This window comes from Brachyistius frenatus, unplaced genomic scaffold, assembly GCF_029030835.1.
Source record: "Brachyistius frenatus isolate BFR_SWC_R1_liver_20210118 unplaced genomic scaffold, ASM2903083v1 Contig_7, whole genome shotgun sequence".
NCBI classification, from domain to species: Eukaryota; Metazoa; Chordata; class Actinopteri; family Embiotocidae; genus Brachyistius; species Brachyistius frenatus.
The window spans coordinates 8234470-8256808 of NW_027210606.1; the positions used below are offsets into that span (position 1 = coordinate 8234470).

Here is a 22339-nt window from a genome sequence, read left to right on the forward strand (position 1 = left end):
CCTGAAGAAGTGCATAAATTGACTTATTCAGGTCTGTGTCTTTGGATAGTTATCATTTAGAATAGTTTCCATTTTTGTCTGAATCAAACCAAACTTCCATCTTCTTTTATCTGTACCTCAAATTTATCAAGACAACGATAATCTGTAGTCAGGTTGTCAGAAAAACTAAGGTTGATAGTTCCCCCCAATGCTACGAAAAACAAATCAAAGCTTGTAATTTTTAACAATTTACTTTGATTTCAGTAATTGTCACAGCATGGTTAGTGATGGTCATGCTTCTAGGTAGGTAGGTAGGTAGGTAGTTACTTTATTAATCCCCGAGGGGAAATGTTTTCACTACAGCAGCATACAGAAGCAATAAGATAATAATAGAATAATAGAAAAGCAATAAAATAGCTGTAAAATAGCAGTACAAAATATTAAATATAAATATAATATAAAACTACCAGCACTTTGGTCCAGAAATATCTATTTCTATGTGATGGATTGGTATGAAATTTGGTAATAGACATCCCTGTTCCCCACAGAATTAATCTTCCTTTTAGCACCACCATGAGGTTTAGTTCAGACTGAAACATCTTGACAACCATTTGATGGAAATTTACAACAGAAATTCAAGGTGCCTCGAGGATACACTGAAACACGTCCTCCAACCCATATGACCAAAAGGGTCGTTTGTTCCTACCTTGAAATATGACCAAGAGAAGTGTTGACTAGAACCATGTTGTGCGTTAAAGGTTTATTGTGTGGGATTTAGGGGATCTATTTACAACGTATTTGAGGGATCTAGATCAAGTGGGATCCGTTAAAACTTTGATCTCCTGACTTTCCATCTACTGTCATCATCTGGTCATGGCTTCATGACCAAATGCCTGCAAAACGAATGGCATTTCCATCATCTGTTTCATCATCATTTAAACATGGTTAAAATGAATGCAAAAAATAAACCTGGTAGCATAATTGTAAGCATGTTAGCATGTAATAAGATCAACTAGAGCAAAGGAGTCAAGCACAGCCTCACAGGGCCACTATAGCATGGCTGTAGAGCTGTTTTGTCTTATCTGTTAAGTCAGTCAAGTATTAAACAGCAATTTCTGTAAAATGTTTTTCCTTGTTTGAAGGTCTAAATACTGTTACTCTGTCGTTTATGAAAGAGCTACAAATAAAACACAGAAGATATAAATTTGCTGCTTACTGTTGAGACAATTCTGGTTTTGCAGAATTTTACTGACTTACTTTTTTTTTTAATCTGTTTCAGTCAGATATCCTGATGACCCGTAGATTAGGGCAACTGCAGCATCCATACTCATTAAGTTCCCGACATGAAACAGTATGATTTATGGCTCAATCCCATTTATCCCAGTCAGGATGGCACACTGCCACTTCTGAGTGATCTCAAGGTTCATGTGTGCTATCAAAGTTCAGATGTGATCCTCCTTGTGTTGGTAATAAGCTGGTGAATTGCTGGACGAGGCACAGTCCGGCACATCTCCACCGCTGTGAGGAAAATGGATGTGGAGAAGGGTCGTCGTCGGTCCAAGGGTCTTAGCACCCTGGAAAAGTGTTTGATATTTCTATTTGTGGCAATGACCGGCGCCTGCATCGGTCTGGTGGTCATCTACTTCACTGACAAAGCTGACTCTTCGACTCATGCAGAAGGTTAGTGTTTATACTTAGAAAATACATTGTTGTTTTTTGGTTGTTGTTTTTTGCCAGTTTATAAATCTGAGGTACAATACTAAAAAAAACAAGCAGCAATATTGTGCTAATGTTTTTCTGACATCGCTCGTGTTTTTAGTTGCTTTTTTAAAACTGCATACATTTTTGCATGTTTAGTTCTGTGTGCTGACATAGAGTATAAAGGATAGTTCAACGATAAGTACCAAGAATCTTTCTCGAAAACCTCTTGGAAATTACAGTATTAGGAAATTATTATAGGAAATGTGGATGCAGAAAATAATATACCCCAACTTTTTTCCTGTTTTAATGCATGAAAGTATTTAATCACTGGCAGATAATAGATTATTATAAAATGTACATACTTTGTGTATGTACCCTTGAGTTTTGACACTCTTCATAAGGTCTGTTCTAATACATTATTTGTTAGAACAGAATCACTCGGTCTGTTGGTTCACCACTTTTTTTTTTTTTTTTCACAGACTGAAAGATCATTTGATGGATTGTTGTGAATTTTTTTGCAAACATTCATGGTCTCCAGAGAATGAATCCAAATGACTTAAGGGCTCCCAACCTTTTCCTCTAGTGCAATCATCATGTCAACGTTGTCCAGTGTTTTGGTTTATGACCATACTTCCTGCAGAACTAGTGGCTTTCCCGTTGGACTCAACTGAACTTAATATTTTTTTTAATGATCAACTATGTACCTGGTGATAATTAACCGTCAGTATATCAGCATTGTCACTGAGAGCATGCTCGCTTGCTGACATCAGCATTTAGCTCAAAGTACAGCCTCACAGTACTGATAGTGTCGCTATAGACTATTAATTTTGTTGGAGGATTTTAATGATGCCTTTTAATTTGAAAATATCCACAACTTTTTCAACAGCAAATACAAGAACTGAAAACCAATAGGCGAGGCGGAAATACAAACTGCATAATAACAGTTCATAATAAATTGCAGTTATGTAAAAGATATGAGTTTGCATTGTACCTTGCTGTTGTGGAAAAGTAAACAAATAATGCAAATATGAATTGTTCTTTGCTGTTGTGGAAAAGTAAAAAAAAAAAAATCATGCAAATATGATAGACAAATAAATCCATCATTGGCATTTTCACAAGGAGAATTATTTTCTGATCCCAAAGACAATAAAACAGTATGAAAAGGGGAAAGCAAGCAGTACTATATAATTACTAAAGTTCTTATGCCTCACTCATAAAATGTTTCAGTAATTTCATAATAATAAGCTTCATCATACGAGTACTGTTTACCATAATGAAATATACATATACTACTCCATCTCCATGTCCTCTGTCCGTAAACAAGAAAAAAGACTTCTTTAGATTCAAATTCACATTTCTACAGGCTTGTTTTGTCTTTAGAAAAGGAAGTGGGAAATTGTTTGAGAGTGGGTTAAGGGGTGAAAAGGATCATTTGTTTTTAGCATCACAGGTTAGTATTCATCAGACTCTTCTGCCCCCCTGAATAAAACAATCTCAAACAAGAGTGTTATGAGACATATAGAACAGGCTGTGAGGAGTGACCACAGCAAACTGTTGTAACTTCTTCATCAATTCAGCAATAAAAAAACAAAATGAGAAATATTTTCCCAAACCTGACATGGCTTGTTTTACAGAAGAGAACAACATTGCAGCTACGTTAACATTAATGTTCAGCCTTAATGACATACGGTAAATGTTGTTGCTGTTGAGCACAGCTGCCTCCAGACTCGCTGACAGAAGCTGCTCCAGCCATGAGGGAAAGCACGCTACAGCTGCAGATGATGACATACTGTATAATCAATGCTGTTACCAAGGCTTATCAATTCATTTATATTTTTCGCTGCAAATACTATAAGGTGATTTTATTTATTTTATCTCTCCACCTGCAGTGTGGTTGTTTGTACAATAATAAATCAACATTACGGCCATGTTTTTCAGCTGTGGCAATAGATCAGTCGACACAACACTTTGATCCAGACTGAAATATCTCAGCAACTATTGGCTGAAATTGGGAGCACCCATACATGAGCCCTGCAGGATGAACTGGTCACCCCTTCACTTTTCATCTAGCACCATCATCAGGTCAAAATAAAAATTTGTCCATGACTTTTATTAATGACCAAATACCTGCAAAAACTAATTAGTTGCCATTAACCTCAGCGGTCCTTTAGATCTAATAAGCAAATATTAGCATAACATTAAACCTGTGTCACTGTGAGCGCCCTAGCATTGTCACTCAAAACACTTCTAGCCTCACCGAGTCACTAGCATGGTTGTAGACTCTTACTTGTTTTCCGTTTATAAGAAAATAATCTTTTTAAGGGAAAAATAAAAAAGAATTGACCATTGCAGGAAGTAACGTAGCTGCTCTTCAAATATGGTTTATATTCAAAGGATTTCCTCAAAAGAGTGTCTCAGTAACTACCTTTGTTACTTATTTCCAGGGCCCAGCTCAGGGTGTGGTGGTCCTCAGCAGCTGTCTGGGGAGTCAGGCACCCTCACCAGCTGGAACTACCCCAGCAGCTATGACAACGGCAAAAGTTGCACTTGGCAGATCAGTGTGGACCCTGGCAAGGTAACACGAATAAAGGAGAACTGGTAGAGTTATAGACTACTTTAAACACTACTATCCTTCATATAAAATGACATTACAGCCGTATCAGATTTAAATATTACTCATAGAGTCATGGGGTCAACTCCGAATAACTTTTACTAACATATATGGTCCAGGAAGATAATCATTTTGAGTAGCTTCTTATTCATTTCCACCTTAATTTTAATACACAAATGCATGTGTTCAATGCTCATCCTCATAAACTGTATTTAGATAGCACCTCTCATAAACAAATGCAGCACAAAGTGTGGTCCAAAATAAAAATAGCTGATAAACTGCAATATTAAGCTGCAGTTAAAAATTGTTTTTCAAAAATAGCATTTTTCATCAGTAATGTCCATCATAATCTTCTAAATAATTGTAATCTAATGAGAGTGACCAGTAGTGTGCTTGATCAAGAATTTGCAGTGCAGCATTAATATAAGTTTCTCCTGTAAGAGAAGCAAAGGTGGGTTTTTACTGCAATTGTGGCCTAAAAGTCTCCACTGATAACAAAGATTCAGAGGCAGATGATTCCACAGTCAAAAGTGTTTATCTAAAGGTGTTTAATAGCTTTTATCACATAAAAAGACACACAATGATCTGATTTAATTTTCCTCTTAAAAGCCAGCTTTAACACACTCACCCTATCTCTTTTTTCCAGGATTGTGCAGATCAAAACAACTCTGTCTTTATTTCAGTCAGTCTTCCACAGCTCTTGCGGCTTGTGTCTAATGATTGGAGTTTGTCAAGTTACTGTTATGGAAACTGTCTTATGTGAGGCCAAGCAGTAGAGTACAGCTGGGATGAATGCAGTGGCAGCATTGCAGACAGATGGCTGCCTTGTCTCCTTCATTCTCCTCAGCTCTCCTCTCCAAACCCACAGGACGCAACTAAATCCTTGATCCTTCCTTCTCTGGCAGCATGGCTGCCGTACTACATGATTGACTCAGTGGCTGCTTCTCGCTGTTTCTGTAGTTTGCTATATTCCTACATGTGAAGATACTGTACATACGAAGTCACAGGCATACATACTCTCACGTATGTGCGCGCGCACACACACACTCACATTTCATCTCTGGCTCTGGCGTCTCTCAGCGATTTCTCAGATTTAAAAAAAGATTAAATACTTCTGCATGTTTTGGTTGCAGGTGATTCATCTGTGGTTTGAGGAGTTTGCTTTGGAGCAGACGCAGCTCTGCACGGCAGACTTCGTCACACTGCAAGACACACTGGGAATCATTGGTAAATATCTCACATTAACTTCAAAGAAAATAATTGGTTTTTGAAAATGAAGTTGAGTCTCCTTTTACGACAGATAGATATCATCCCATGTAAGGCCACGGGGATTCATCCATTCATGGGCAGACTCAGCTAGTGAGCCACACAGTCCAGCTGGTCTACTGCACTGCTCTACTTACTGAAACACAACAACTTCAACACTCTTTTTCCAAACAGACTACAGAGGTTAAAATAGTGTCCCTGGTTCACAAACATCTCTCGTGTTTGTTTGGAATGATTTCTATCATTTATATATGCATTATGTGTTAGTGATTCAGAGGCAAATTAAACTGGGCCGGGTTTAGCAAGGCCAGACTGGGGCACTAATCCAAAGAAGGTGTAAACATTGAGTAAATATATGAGTAAACAACTCAGATTTAAAGCTCTGTTTCTTGGCAGGAATAAATTTTGCATTATTCATCACAATAATTATTCTTTGTAATAAATGGATGCTAAATAAAGATGTTAAATAATTTCAATAAATAGCTGCTATTTGTAACAGACAATGGGCCCATTGTAGTCTTTTTTTGCATCTTGTGATGCCATTTTGACACGGTAATTTACCTTTTCAGTAACATTTGGGTCATGCCTTGAAACCCCGAAGCCCTAAACTATTTTTCTAAACTTCCTCCTGAAAAAACTTCCCTAAATTTAGTCAGTAACAGCTGTGAAACTGTAAGGCCAAATTGAACAACCTTGGACTCTATGGAGACATGTAAGTCTCTTTCCCCCATCACTGGTGAGATTTGAAAAACGGGCATGTTTTCTTTTACCTAATCAAAACTGTAAATAATGGAGAAGAATAGCAGACTAAGAAATAGCAAATGGGTCAGTAAACACACTGATGTATTTGAACTGGTTTTACAAATTCTCAGTTGCAACTCCAAATTTAATGCTATAGAAATGAAGCACATCAAATTTAACATCCACATTAGTAATAGTAGCACAAGGTGGCTTCTGTAGCCTTTAAAAAAAATAGTGCCGGTTTGCATTTTTAAAACAATACAGCCTGGTCTCACTACAGGGACCTCCAGTGTAGGGCTAATGGATTATATTGATTAGGAGAACAAGCTGTGCAGAATTGTTGTGTCTCTTGCCACCTAATTTGTGTGGTATTTGTAGGTAAATACTGTGGCTACGCCAAACCGAAACCGCTGGTGACACTGACAAACCACCTGACGGTCTACTTTGACACCAATTACAGAACAACAGACCAAGGATTTAAGGCTCATTACCAAGCTGTGGCTCCAGAGCTTGCATCAGGTAAGATTATAAGAGGAAATCCATTTCAGACAGGAAATTGCCTTGACTCTGACATAATGTTGGATTTCTGTCTCACAGTATCTCATTGCCCTAGAAAGTGAATGTTGGGTGCTGGGTGAAAAGAGGAGAAGTAAATGGAAAATGAAAATGGGGTGGGGTGCACTGCGGGTATCATTGAGGTGTCTGTGGAGCTGAAGTGCCCTTCATCCCTGATTCCAGAAATAGCCGGAGCCGGCGGCTTTCTCCAAGGTGATCAGGGGAATCTGATGACCCCCGGCTTCCCAGAGCAGAACTACCTGAACGGAGCACTGTACCAGGTAATGCCAAGATCATAAACAAGCACCAGAAGAGCTCAAATTTGACAGCAACATGGTAACATTTGCTTATACTGAAGAATCGTAGCTGACTTTCAAAGACAGTTGAAATCAAATAAAATCCAATATTAGCATTAATAAAACTAATGTTTTACTTGTTTGCACACATCTACAAACACTTGAACAAAAATATCATTTAGGCCATTTAGGTGGTGTGACTAGATTAGTAATGGAGCTGACCACCAGAAAAAAGTAAGGATAGAAATGATGTATAACATGTACAAATAACACGAGGCTTTGCAGTTCTTGTACCGTTAATGCTACATCAGAACTGCTGGTGGCTGGAGTTTTTATTCTATACAAATTCCCAGGTAAGTTGTTCCTCTTGATTCCAGTCTTTACATTAAAGCTAATTATCTCCAGGCTCCTGTGTTCTTACCAAGTGGCAACTAACTGTGACGTCACCCATTAGTATGTAAACTGCTGGCCTGTCAATCAAACAGACATGGCCTCAAAAATGCCACTTTCTGAGGCCTAATATCTAATTACTCATGGGATTATTTTCAGATGGACTGCCAGAAAACTAATAAGAAGGAGGGAATTTATTGGATGACACTATAATGACTCATGTAAAAAATTTATTGACTTTGTATTTCGGGAAAGGAGTTGAATGGTAGTCTATGGAGCCAGAGGCTTTTTGGAGCCAAACTAGTGGATCTTGGTGGTATTACAGTTTTAGGCACTTCCACATTGGCCTCATTATTCAGACCCGGAAGCTACGTCCACTTTTTGATAATGTACAGACATAACATTTGTAATAGCAAAAAGGCAATTAGAAAAATTTGTTTTTATAGCTTCCCACAAATTCCATTTATTTCAGCATTGTCTGAAACATGTCTATTTACAAATATTTTAGGTGTATTTCCTTATCTACAGTGTGTGAAATCATTACAATTTTGATTTAGCAGTCTACTATGAGCTTTAGTTAAGTCAGTCATTGGTTGCAATGTATAGTTTTTAATACAATTTAAGGGCTACCTTTTTGTTAAGATTTCAATCACACCTTTAATGATAATTGATGAGGTGAATCCAGGTTTAAGCTGCTGCTAAGTATCACTTAACTTTATGCCAATAATGTAAGAGGAATGGTTTAGATAAGGAAACATATGTGTTACACGGAGTTTCCTTTTATTCTAAGAGTACTGAGTTATGAATTGTGCAAATTAACCACACTCATTACCGGGAAGATGTCCTGAATATACCATATAACATCAACCATTGTGTTGTACAGTGTGTTACTATTGATTAGCAAGTGGTTTCAAATAGACCTAAAGATTTCAAATTCTCACCTCAAAGTAAATCCATTAGCTTTGGGTTTCAACACAATCATCCTGACAGCATTTGTGGTCTTGATCAGTGATTAATGCATGTAATTAATTCGGTTTCGATTTGAGGGTTTGCATGCTGGGTTTGGATATGGAGTCATATGGTATTACTCTGCTGTAATCATGATTTCATGTGGCTGTGCTTTAGCTTGACGGATCACCGTCTGTCCAAACAGAAGCCGAATCTGTGATGGAATTATTTATAAGTTACAGTATGTCAGAATGCAGCTCATGTTGCAGCTGTGGGACTAGAAGGAGGTAAACATGAGGGGTGATGCAGATAGCCGTTCATTCATGAGATTTCAGAGTATCATTTATAGAAAAACCCTCAGTAGGTGTAACTGTTTACACTATTTATGTTTAAAAGAAACTGTGATTTAAAGTGAAAATTGGATGCGAGAATCTAATTTTGCAATAGAAATGATTGGTGTGTGTGTCTGTGCTGTGTTTGTTTGTCGGATCAGTGGAGAATCACAGTGCCTGAAGGCGAGGGGGTCCGACTGACATTTACCTCCTTTGACCTGGTCCCTGAGGTCTGTGGAGACTTTGTTCAGGTCTATGATGGCTACACAGCCAACTCTTCTTTCATAGGTAAGTATGACGTAATGCATCCAATTTGCACTTAGGAAGATAAAAGGGAGAAGAAACGATTTTCAAATAAATTTCAGCCACCGTGCATAAGGATAGTATTTACCTATATTATATGTCACACAATATTTTCACTCATCAGTAGAGTTTATGTCGGAGCTGGATGTGTGATTAAAAGGCCAAAGGATGTGTTGGAACGTCAGAATAGATGGTGGGCTTTGTTCAACATTAACAGTGTCAACTGTGTGGCTCTATGAATAAAAGATGAGCTCAATTAAAAGTTTGAGATCTGTACAATGGACAGAGCTTCTGGGGTCTATTTTAAACTTAATGAATTTAAATCTGTTCCCATAGACCTAACTGTTGAAGCAGCACCAATTAAATATACCAGAGTCTCAACTGAAATTTGGGAATGTTGTTGTTATTGTGGAAGCTTCCACGATTGTTTTTTCACAGTTATATAATCCATCACAGCTAAATTATGCGGGGGAACGATGCCAAAGCCAGTGGAATCCAGCCGCAACACGATGGTTGTCCGCTTCAAATCTGACAACAGTCTGATTTCAAAAGGATTCAGAGCAACTTACACAAAGTTTAGACTTCTACCTACTGTGATTCCCACCACAACAAAACCACCACCAACAACAGCAACAACAAAAACAACAACAACCAGGCCCACCACACAAACCCGTCCACCTCCCACGGCTTCAGGTGAACACTCTGTCCAAACACTTTCCTGATTCCTTTTTTATCTTGTTTACTTAAACCAGGAAGCATGGATCCATACGCATAGTTCCCATGACACAGTCTGGTTCTATTTACTTTTTGAGCAAACTGTCTTGTCGTTTGTCTAAATCTTGATTGAGTTCTATTAAAATATACAATATGAGATACGTCTAGTTGCCAGCATATGTAAACGGTGTAAAAAAACAATCGTACCTCACAGCAGACTTTTCTCGTTGTCTTCTGGGCAGTTTTATCATTTAAGACTGCAAACAGTTATCTATTGAAAGGTCATACTGATCCACCATAAAATATAATATAATTATCTATTTTCTCATATGGTCTACTAAGGCTTGTTTGATGGTAAACCCTACATAATTGTTATCCCTCCCCATGCAGTTTTCTACGCACAAACACCGCTCGAATCAGGTGGCAGCTACCAAATAAGGATGAATGCAAGTAGCTCTGTGGTAGGAGTGGGGAGATCCCCCTTGAGCTTTATCTATTCATCACTTTATTAAAACTGTTGGCAGACAGATCTCTCCAGTGGCCCATTAAGGTACTACATAATGAATTTGTTCATGGGGCAGTTTTGTATCAAAGCGAGCTGGTCTTCATCAGTAAAACAAAGAGACAATCAACCTCATCAAAAAGGTGTTCAGACACCCGAGTTTTTAATCCACTTCCCCCTCTTCTAAAAAAATAATTTGCATAATGAGGAGTGAATCTGATCAGGTATTGTTTTCACTATAGGTGGTCCAGTAAATCCTTCAGGGGCGTAAAGGAGTTGTCCAGTCCGTGGGATTCCCAGATCCATATCCTGCTCATGGAAATAGTTCTTGGAAGATATCTGGTTAAACTGCATATCACTGACATGGCCATCACAGGAGAGACTGGACAGTGCAAGGAGGACAAAGTGATCATCTCAGATAACTACAACAATCTGGCTGAGTCATACTCTTGGACATTAATTAAACCTGATTTATTTTTTTGTTATCATTGTATCAGTTTAAGACAGACTTGTGAAATTGCATTGCAAATATTTCCTAATGGAGTGTTTTCCCCTGACTTTTTGACCCGATACAAGCATAAAAAGCTAATATGGATCTGCTAATATGCACCTGTCCTTCAATATGAGGACTTTGGCTTGTGTTTGGTGCACCTTGCTGGGCTAACAGCTCTGATACTACTGTATAGCTCCCCTGTTGTAAAACTGTTGATTAGGATCTTCTTCGGAAAGTGCCCAGCAAACTGTAAATTACCTCTCATTATTCACTTCAGTGACTGCAGTGAAGCTGATACAGCTTTATCTATTGCTGAGTTCTCAAGGACTAAAGCACCGAGGTGCAGGCCCACACTCCTTGATGAGAGTGTTTTAGTGCTGCATCCTGTTACTTCAGGGAGTATGTGTTTGTGTGCAAAATGCAGAGAAATGAAAAGCAAAAATGAGAGAAAACAGCTAAATGTATGTTTTAAAAACCCAAACACATAAAATCTGAAAACTAATCAGTCATTTTTTAAAGAAGTGGAACATATTAGATTGATATTGTGAGATGTATTGACTATCTGCTACTTACTGTTTGACTACGGTTTAGCATTTCAGATTTTTCCATAACTGCTATTTTTGTCCACAGTGGCTGCTATTAAGCAATAGTTGCATCGTCTCACAATAAGCCACGGTATATTTCTTGTTTTATGTTTATAGATGTGTTGATTCTCTGTGGGATCTAATAATCAACACATCTGTCTGGAGCTTTTTAAGACCTTAAAGTGCTTTCAGCTCACTGTTTTGGTTTACTGGTCCAAAGATTTTCTATATCAATGTGTTTGAGTTTGCATAAAATATCTGAAATCAGTTCCCTCATTAATGTGTAAATGTATGCAGTAAGGAGCTCATGCATTACATGCGGAGTATCTGTGGTGTAAGTATGAAGTTTCAACTAGAATGTGTTTAGAGTCGCAGAATAAAAAACGCTAACATGACAACACAATGTCTTGTATACCATGGTGGCAGGACAGTGGGTGGCAGGCTGGAGCCAAGCAGCAACCATCTTTGTTGTTACCCATTGGTTTGTGAACTGCCATTCTGAAGCCTTGAGTTTGGATTCTGGCCATCTACATCTTACTATTTTGGAGCCAGATGTCCCCATATTTGGTGGTGAATCTGATTCGATCTGATTGATCCCCTATAATGGAAACCTGACTGCACCAGCGGCCTGTCACTCAAACAGACAAACCTTTAAACATACTTTTATTTGAGGCCAAATATCTAATTAAGGAAATAATTATTTTCAGTTGAACTGCCAGAAAACTGATGAGAAGGAGTGACTTTAGGGAATGACACTTATAAGGATTCAGTGGTTGTTATATTTTAAGGCACTTCTACATTGGCCTCACTTTTCAGACCGGGAAGCTACATTCACTTTTATATGTAGTTTATGGTGGGAGCCTAACTTGATTCCCAGCTGACTTTGAGTGAAGGCAAGGTACATCCTGGACAGGTCGCTAGTTCATCACAGGGCCTATTTAATACATGTGGCACATTATAAAAAACAATAAAATAGGAAACATAAATGCATTGCATACAGTCTTATTAATTGATTGTGCATTTTCAGGATCATGGTGATGCCTTGGTTGCACTAAAATATCTTCCTCAGAGATTGATTGAGCTGCCTGACCTGTTGAACATTTTGCATTTTAATTGGCATTATCTGTCTTCCAGTAATGTTTGCTAATTTTGCTGCTACATTGGATCTGTCAGTGGCTCCTTCCTGTTAAAAGGCAGTTTTTCTGTATTTTCATAGATTCTTGGTAAGAACCGTGTCAATTTGGCACATGATTCTTTTGTTTATTACAAAGCTGATGAAGTCACACTCGCAGACAGATATAGTCACTGTCATTTGTAAGTGTTTCAGCATCTCTAGTCACAGGGATAATTACACCTCATTATGCTTGCATTATCTGCCACTATTCTCTCAACTGTTCACCTGAATCCTTTGATCTATCCCTCCAACCTTGGCTCTGCTCTTTCCATTTACCTTCATATTTTTCCTGTCCTACCTGTCCCTCATTCTCAGGTACACACTGTGGCTACATCTTTCCCTCAGTGGTGGTCAGTGCTAATGACACATTATCAGTCACCTTCCAGTCTGACAGTCGCCTCACAGACAGAGGATTCTTTGCCGAGTGGGAGGCTGTGTACCCTGAGGATATCACAGGTCCACAGGAACACACTCACACCTGAGGCACATGTTGCTGAAGCAGCTCAACACCTTATTAAAACTCACCATAAAACATAACACTCCTCTATCACGAAAAAAAACGGCTGAATTGTTGCTTAAGCAGTGTAAGCTCTGTCAAAACACAGTTCAGAATACAGTGTGTAGCATAAAGAGCGAGATAAAACTTCAAGGCAGAAAAACACTTGACAAAAATAGATAAGCATTGTATCTCTATCAAAAGTGAATGTACTAATCGCATAACACGTGACTTAAAACATAACTGTTGGTCATATATAGCCGCTTGCACAAACGACCTACGGGTTCGCTCTTTTGGAAGACAGTCAGCACAAAATGGAGCAACAGTTAATCTGACAGATCCAGTTGTTCTGCTTTATCATTGGCCCATTTTTATATTTCCACATGATAAGATTATATGTGTAATATATGTCTATGTTTTTTTTCCGATCCATTGAGGTCCATTTTGTGGGACTAAGCAGCCTGGTACCATCCAGACAAAAGGCAACAGGCTGATGATTCGTTTCCATACGGACTTGTTTACTGAGGCCAAAGGCTTCAGGGCCTACTAGACAACAAACACCAGTTTGCCTGCTCCCATTGAGCCACCTGTTCAGCCCAACCCCTGGGATGAAATCCCCATAGGTAGAGTACCTGTCAGCCTAAAACTGTTTACAACATCTGTAATGCACTGCATGAATCAGAGTACACATAAAGCTGCACTAATCACAACAAAATGTAATTCAAAAAGGGGGATTCATAGTGATGAACTAATACAAATCTGCAGTTCTCCTTCAGTTCTACAGAGCCTTAAAGGCTACATCCACACATATACTTTGGTCTATAACGCATAACTTTACATTTATCCCTAGTGTCCACACTCCTCTGTCATTTTTGAACACCTAAAACTGAGACTTTAGAAAATGCTGCGGACTTTTGAAAAGGTGCTTCCTCGGGGGTCTTTTCTCTAACATGTCCTTCTCTGATTCGTCAAAACCATATCATGTGACCTTTTTCCAAAAGAAAACAAACTACATCAGCTTTGACTACCAAAGTGGATAATGAATAACAGGCATTGTTGACCTTGTTGTCTACGGTAGATACTGTTTAAATTTTGCTTTTTATAATGCTACTACTGCCTACATGCACTGAAGACAAGTCATTTTTCGAGCAATCTCCATTTCCAGTTGCATTATCAGTCCCACATGTACCTTAATATTAACCCCAACCATGTCACTCCTCAGCCTATGACCAACCTAACCAACACCGCAAGTAACAGAATCTGATGGGTCACAAAAAACAGTGTATGACTGGTTTGGGGTGGCATGCTCTATGTATGTGAATGGTCATGTGATTTTCACTTTTAGGTGTGTTAGTATTGACAGAGGTTAGTTTTGAAACTGCAAATTTATCTTTACGTTTTAAAATTAAAATGTATGCTTTTAGACGTAGCCTTAGCCTATCATAGCATATTGTTTTGTTTTCCACTTTCATCCGCGTTGCTTCCAGATGTAGCAGCAGGCAGCTGTTTTCAGAACAAAAAACATTCAAATGAATGCTACAGTTGGTCTGTCAGCTGGATATCTAAATAGGCACCTGAATGTTAACACATTTGCAATGGCAACATCCAAAGGCAATAATATGTCAGTTGTTGTGTTGTCAGCTTGTTACATTGCCCCCAAGTGGCAAAATATAAAAGGAATGCAGCTTTAATGTTTCTGTTAAACATTGCTGTAAGCGCTGAAGATGCCACATAAATAATGCTAGTTTCAGCTACCACAATGTGAGAACTTACTGCTATTTGTTTTTGTAACCACTATAATCCGAATACCTTTGAGTTTGGATCTGCTTTTTTCCCTCTTCAGAAATGTCTTGGCAATATAATTTTTATTTTAAAAAAATTGTCACATTTTACAGAAAGAGCTATTTTGTTAATCAAAAAGTGGTCAACACAGAAATAATACAATTGTATTTTTACAATAACTACAAAAATACATTTAAAAAATGCATTCATAAAATATGTATACTTTTTATGATATAGCCTTACATTTAATATTTTGGGTTTCTTGATTTACAAATCCCCCCACCTTTATAATACAATGTCTACCAATCATCAATCAAACTGGACAACAGATAACAAAGAGCTATGTCAGAGCTGCTGTACAGCACCGTCCCTTTATTCATCTGATTCATGCTTCCTCTCATCCTTATCCTTTCTTCACACGCCTCTCCCGTCTCCCAGACGTGCAATAAAACAAGGTGAATTGGTTTGCTGAGAACACAATGTGAAGTGACCAACTGCTACAGTTTCCTTCCTTGCTGGTTGTCACCTGATTTCCATTCCTCACCCAGCGATGAGACCCAGGTGGCCCCGGCCCCTGACAAGCCAATTGCTGAAATAGAGTTTTATAGATGGACTCTACTGGCTGTAAGATTATTTTTTTTCCACTCGGGCTCTGGCATGATTGTGCCGACTGACAGAAGTAAAAAAGAGTGCGGGATGAAGGGTGAAAATGTGAGATTAGATTGACAGGAACAATTTAGTGCAAACTGTCTGGATGGGCAAAATAAAATGTATATCTTTATGTATGCTTATGTTGTGACATCAAAGACTTTGGACTTGAAATTTGGAGGATGCTTATGTTTGCATGAAGATCCATTGAAGAGTAGTGATAGAGGGACAAACAGAAGAACACTGTAGACAGCAGTGTCAAACATGTGACTGGAAAATCATCTAAAATAATATGAATCAGTGATTGAAAGCCATCTTCCTGGAACACAAGGACTTATCTTTAAGCAGCAGGAATGTTCTGTGTAGTCTGGCTTTATTTATACACAAACTCATCTTTTTCTAGACTGGCCTAGCCCATGTGGGAAACCAGCCATTCCTCCTTCTGTTATGTCAGGCATTGTGAACCACACCACATTCCTGGCCCTGGCAAGTGTCCATGCAGGTGAGAATCTCCACTAATGCAGGTAGAAAATTCACATAAATATACAACTAATTACATCAGAATTCACGAGTACAGTTACAGATTCCTCATAATAAAATATCAAAGAGTAATTTGCTCTATGCTTCTCAGTCCTTTCCTGTATCTCATTAATTCACTGACTATCTGTAAGACGATAGCACGTTGTGTTTAGTACATTTAATGATCAGTATGCTAATATCTTTCATGAGTTTCTTCTCTGCTTGCCGGTGTGTGTTTGTTTCAGGTCTGGCCACCCAGTCAGACAGCCCAAATTCTCCCATATCTGTGGTGGCAGTCTTATTCATAAGAACTGGGTACTAACAGCAGCCCACTGCTTCATGAGGTAAATGATCAGTTTCATTATCAATAAGGGTGTGTAAAAGGAATTTTAGAGATGCTAATGTCATTCATTTTAAAAACAGGAAGCATGTTGTTCAGATTTTTTTTAAGGCCAGTTTTTTCCTGCAAAGTTTCCTCAAACCTCCTGGAAGCCCATTTGCGTAATCTCCGAAGGCAGTTATTGGTGTCTGAGCTTTCAGCTCCAGCTTATAACAGTGTAAGAGCGATGCCTCATTAGAGATGCCTCTACGCTTTGGCTAATGGTCTACAGTCCCCTTTAGAGGGCAAGGTAGCACACTGTGGAGGCTGCAAATAAATGTGTCATTTGGTTTTGTAAAACTATAATTGTCAATTACAGCTCCAATATCCAGTCATCTTCTATGAGGGGACATGTGTACTGTTTACACTGTGGAGTATAATTATTGATTCATCTGCTGGTTTCCTGCCCAGATATGCTGATGAGCTGCAGCGTTGGCGCATGTGCCTCGGCAAACACAACCTCACCTACACAGAGGCCAGTGAACGCTGCTTCAGTGTATCTGGTATCTATCGCCATGAGGCCTTCAAGTATCCCACCGTGCCCTGTGTGGAGTTTGACATTGCCCTGGTCAGGCTGGACAGGGAGGTGATGCCCACTAATGAGATATCGTTTGCCTGCCTTCCCTCTGACGAGGAAGTCCTACCAGGGGACAAGAAGTGCTACGCCACCGGCTGGGGAGATGAGACCGGTGCAGTTTTTACTTCATACTCGTTAGCAGCACATACATTTCACGTTTGCATGTTTATCCTGCTCAAATAATCTGAAAACGGACCTTTTGGAGCTACTTTAAAGTGATATTTTCACAGAAAAAAATACTAAACAACACCACCTTAGAGACTGTTGCTGTTAAAAAAAAACATTGCTGTGTAGTTTGTACGCCATCTGGTGGACTGTTTATTCCCCGGTGTCTTCGGCTTTGGCATCTATATGGTTTTTTTGTGTGTTTATTAGGTGATTCACTTAATGCTAAACCTTCAGAGGCCCTTAACCTTAGCCTCTGTGTTCACCCGCTCCTCTGCCTACCTCCCCCTGGATCTCCAATGTCATCCGCAGAGACATGTACAATGAGCACAGTATGAATCCAGCCATCTAAACTGACCCACTTTACTAACAATCTAAATGAGTGTATTGCTGGTTTTCACCTTCTGTTCTCCTTGTGTAGCATCTGGCTGTGGCGGGTCAAAGGACTTGACCGGCACAGGTGGCACTTTGTCCTCTATGGGTTACCCTGGCAGCTACAACAGCAAAGCGCGTTGCCAGTGGAACGTCCAGGTGCCTGCGGGCAAATTGGTCCACCTCCATTTCCACAATTTTTCCCTGGAGGAGAGTCAGATGTGCATCAATGACAAAGTCAGCCTCACAGACAGAACAGGAAGTCTAGGTAGGTGAATATCTGCTTTCATTTTGCGACAGCTGATAATGAATTTGTATTCTTTGATGTCATTAATGTAGGTTACTGCATCCCCACAACCCAGTTTAACCACTTCAGAACAGTAACTACAGCCTATCATCTGTTATGACATGTCACAGTGGACTGACAAATTATTGCAACTTCTAAAGTTTTTGACATCCTTCATTGAGATCAAATCCAAAAGTTATCTCTCTGGCAAAACAAAAACAGGTCCATTTGTCCAAAGAAACCAAATTAGAAAAATAAAACTAGAGTCAAAATAAAAACATCTTCAGGAAAGCAATCCACAAAATATATTTTTTTTATCTTGACATATAAGCCCTCAATTCAATATTTGAGGTCAAATAAGGCAGAATAGGTTCCAAATGTTGTTAATAAAAATCATCTAAATAATTTGCATTACCATTATCTGCTGAGTAAATATACATAAAATGCTCTAAGACAGAACCATCTATTGTGTCTAGAAATACAAAAAAGCATTTATAGATAAAACATTATAGAAATCTAAGGTCAAATTCGACTTTAAAAGCTAATAGCAACCTCAGTCTTTAACCTGGAGACCCAGACAGCATTTCATCTTAACACTAAAGAATTAAAAATCCCCTCTGCATGTAAGCAAGAAAACCCTTTCAGTCGCTACATATATTTAAAAAAAATAGAGATTGATTGCCTGAAAACTTGTTAAAAGGTTTATAAGTGTGAAGCTTCCCCATTCTCAATTTCTGTGTTTCCCTCCATGTGCTCTGGAATAGGTGTGCATTTCCCTCCACTTTTTTTAATGTGCAGTAAAATGTCACATAAAACAGACTGACGGGTGTAGCTCTGAGCCTACAGCTGTGCCACTTCTGATCCGTGGTATCTCTGTCCTATATGACAGGTTCGTTTGTCCACTTAATGCATACATGACATAAAAATAGGACAAATAGACATATGTAAGCAGCAGTAGAGATATGCTAGATTTAAAATCTCCTACATAAGCTCTTAGGACAGAGGCTAACACGTCTTAATTTTTTACCTCAGGCACATACTGCAGTCATGTCGCCCCTAAAGACATGGTGAGTGATGGAAATACACTTCACATCAGCTTCTCCTCCAATGACAAGGTGGTGGACACAGGCTTCAATGCCACCTGGAGGGCAGTGGACCCTACAGAGGGTAAGACCGGAGAAAATTGTACTGGAGAAGACGCTACGGGAATAACCTCCAGACAAAACATGTGTCCGTTTAATTCTTCTCCTTTTCTGCCTGTCCCCCTTCCTTTCCTCTCCTCTTGTTCCACTGCAGCTCCTTGTGGAGGACTCTTCAGCAGTAATCAGGGGGAAATCACTTCTCCTAACTGGCCTACTGACTACCAAGCCCAGACTGTGTGCACGTGGCGCATTAACATTCCTTTATCAAAAACTAGCCATGTCGCCTTCACTCACTTCGAAGTTCAAGCTGTAAACATGTTAGGAAACTGTGGAGACTATGTGGAGATCTTCAATGGAGAAAGCATGGCATCACTAGGTTGGTGACTGTATTTCAGTTTCTCTGTGTGTGCACTTTGTTCTATCTACATATCGTCTACAATTTATTAGTATTGATGCCTTCGGTGATTTACTCCACAATGGTGTTTGTTCTGCAGGTCGATTCTGTGGCTTTGCCCCGCCACCCACCATTACCATCCCTAGCAACACCGCCATCATCCGCTTCCTTAGTAACGGAGCAAATCAACAGAAGGGTTTTCGTGGTTACTGGACCACTGATTCCGGTGTGATCCCGACTTTACCTCCTCCAGCTCGTAACCCGTGGGACAACATCCCTCTTAGTGAGTGTAGGCCTACCCCAACTCATAACAGCCCTGTGTCTTATATGTAGTGATTTCATGTTGAGGTTTCCAGTTTCTAAATGGAGCTCGTTGAGGAAAGGTTTTTACTCCAACTGTAGCATTTCTGAACACGAAACTTTGATTGAATTTTTTTACTTGTGTAAAAACATGTTGACTAATTCATAACAAATGATAGCTTAACTGAACACGTTCTCATCCCAGATTGGCCAGAAAAATGTGGCATCCCAGCAGTGAAACCCAAAACATCCACCTTGAGGGTGGTTAATGGGGAAGAGGTGATCCCCCATTCCCGGCCCTGGCAAGTGTCCATGCAGGTACTGTCGGCTCATGTCTCTCCCTTAGTGCCTGACTATCTTATCAGTGACAGAGGCGTGCTTTTATTTTGTAAAAATGTTCCTCTCTTCTCCAGGCTTCACCAATGTTGCCCACACCTTACATGCATGGTTGTGGAGGCTCTTTGATTCATGAGGAATGGATCCTAACCGCAGCTCACTGCTTCATTGTGTAAGATATAAAACTATAAAATCACCTGCATTACATCCACTTAATCCACTTATTATATCAACGTAAAAGAAAAACTTATTTCCGTTGCCCCTTCGTCGACAAAACAATCAGTTATCGCAGGTTCAAAAGAAGGTCTTAGGAAAAACCCATGCTTCTTCATTTTGCCCTGGCTAAAGAAGAGTAGCGTAAGGAGAAGAAAAACAAGTTCTAATTTTCTCCTTCACATTTTTCTTCCACCTGTTTTCCAGCCTACTGAATAAACCTTCTTACTGGCGCATGTGTTTGGGGAAGCACCACATGAACTGCTCCATGGATGTTCCCTCAGCAGAGAAATGCTATAAGGTGGATGGTATCATCCGCCACGAGGGGTTTGTCTCCGAGCAGGATCGCACCGACATCACCAACGACATTGCCCTGGTGCATCTGTCCGAGCCTGTCACTATTGACGACGGAGATAAGTCCCATTTGTCTGCCGAAACCCGGGGCTGTGATGCCTGCTGGGACACCCTGCTTTGTCACCAGCTGGGGAGACGAGAAAGGTAGAGGTGGTCAAACATTCAAACATTTTAGTTTCTTCAAACAATTTTTCATATCCGATATACACACTCAATAGAATATTTCACAAGAATGAATACATGTGATTTTGTGTGTTGTCCAACTAGCTTTGGTCTTGGTTTAATTTCTGAAGATAAAGGAGATTTGGAAGTTTATTTTTTTGCTGTGAATGTCTCGATGTCGATGTCTACACCTCGTATGACCTAATCTTTTCACTTTTCACTTCTATCTTGCAGGGAACTTGCTCCCCCAAGTGGCTGAGAAGCTAAATCAGGCAGCCCTTCCTATTGTTGACTTCCAAACCTGCAGTAAACCTGATTATTGGTGGGACACCCTCCGGCCCTCCATGATCTGCGCTGGCTATGAATCCACAGATGAGCTGAAGTCAGCCTGCCAGGCTAGAGGACACGTTCAGACAAAAATGTTCAAATAGAAACACTAGACGTTTTTAGGAGGAGGGAACTTCATTGTTTAAATCCAGCTATTTTCCATCATTACATAAGTGCGCTGGCCTCTCATAATTGGGTCATCTTTTATGTAACACCCTGCAAACTGTTTTGTTTGTGGTCATTCAGCCTTGATTGAAAATGGCTGCTGCCTAGTTTGCAGGCATAATTGGACAAATGAACAACCAACTATGCAAGCAGGGACATGGGACGAGTAGAACTGCAGTGCTGTGAAAAGCTTAAGTTTTTACATTTTAGGCGAGCTGCAGAAAGCATAACACTGACATTAGCCTCAAGAGTAGTCTGTGAGGTTGACTGACCTTTACAAATTGTGGGGCACATAGATAAGTTATAGTGGCCCCCATGCATCCTGAGTAATTCTGATCACTTCCTTGTCCTGCTCTGCTATAGGGTGACTCTGGGGGCCCTTTCGCCTGCAAAGCTGCGGGAACCAACCCAGCCTGGGAGGTGCATGGCATTGTCAGCTTCAGACCTCAGGGCTGCATCAAAGACAAGAAACCCTCCGCGTTCACTCGTGTCTGCCTTCAGTGACTGGATCAACAACAACATGAAGAAGTTTATTTATGAAAATGGAAAAAACATCTCAAGCTGATATCTTCAAATAAAGATTTGGATGCGTTTTATTACACATCTTTTATGTCATTAAGGTGCTAAAAATTGTGTCCACCATTAAATATCTCTGACTGGATTCCTTTCTCTTTAAAATGTCTTGATGCTGACTGATACTGCAGTTCTGCTGGTTTCTTATTGAAGAATCAGGCAAATTTAAATGCTATTTCTTCTTTTTTTTTTTTACTTTTTCTTTTTTTTTGAGTACCCAAGTTAAACATTATACAAACATTTTAAGTAAATAAAGAAACACATCTACATCAATGAGTATGATTCATTAAAACTATAAGACAACATTTTTCTATTATGAATATGTTCAGATAAAGATGATTAAAATTGTGACATAGATTTACATGGTAAAGAAATAAGGGCTGCAACTAATCTTGTGTTTATATCAATTCAATTTAAATTGTTTACTTGATGAATTGTTTAATCCAAAAGAAAAAAATCGATTTAAAAAAAAAGTTGAAGCAGCAATCCAAACCCAAAATATGTTCATTGTTAAATCCTTACATTTGAAAAGCGGCAACCAGCAAGATAAATTAATATTG

The 22339-nt window shown here is 39.3% G+C and overlaps 1 protein-coding gene across 1 annotated transcript; it reads left to right on the forward strand.

Moving 5' to 3' along the window:
- The first annotated feature begins 1508 nt into the window (after positions 1-1508).
- LOC138615690 (ovochymase-2) lies at positions 1509-21067 on the forward strand. The gene is given in 24 exon segments (XM_069689445.1): positions 1509-1659; positions 4125-4255; positions 5425-5518; positions 6677-6817; positions 7037-7134; positions 8981-9107; positions 9579-9696; positions 10674-10772; positions 12903-13045; positions 13523-13708; positions 15919-15979; positions 15981-16035; positions 16302-16378; positions 16825-17102; positions 17409-17440; positions 17442-17487; positions 17577-17795; positions 18846-18978; positions 19096-19331; positions 19450-19632; positions 19864-19967; positions 20063-20157; positions 20406-20696; positions 20949-21067. Coding segments are annotated over 24 exon segments (3123 nt in total). The 3' UTR covers positions 20974-21067.
- The last annotated feature ends 1272 nt before the right edge of the window (positions 21068-22339 follow it).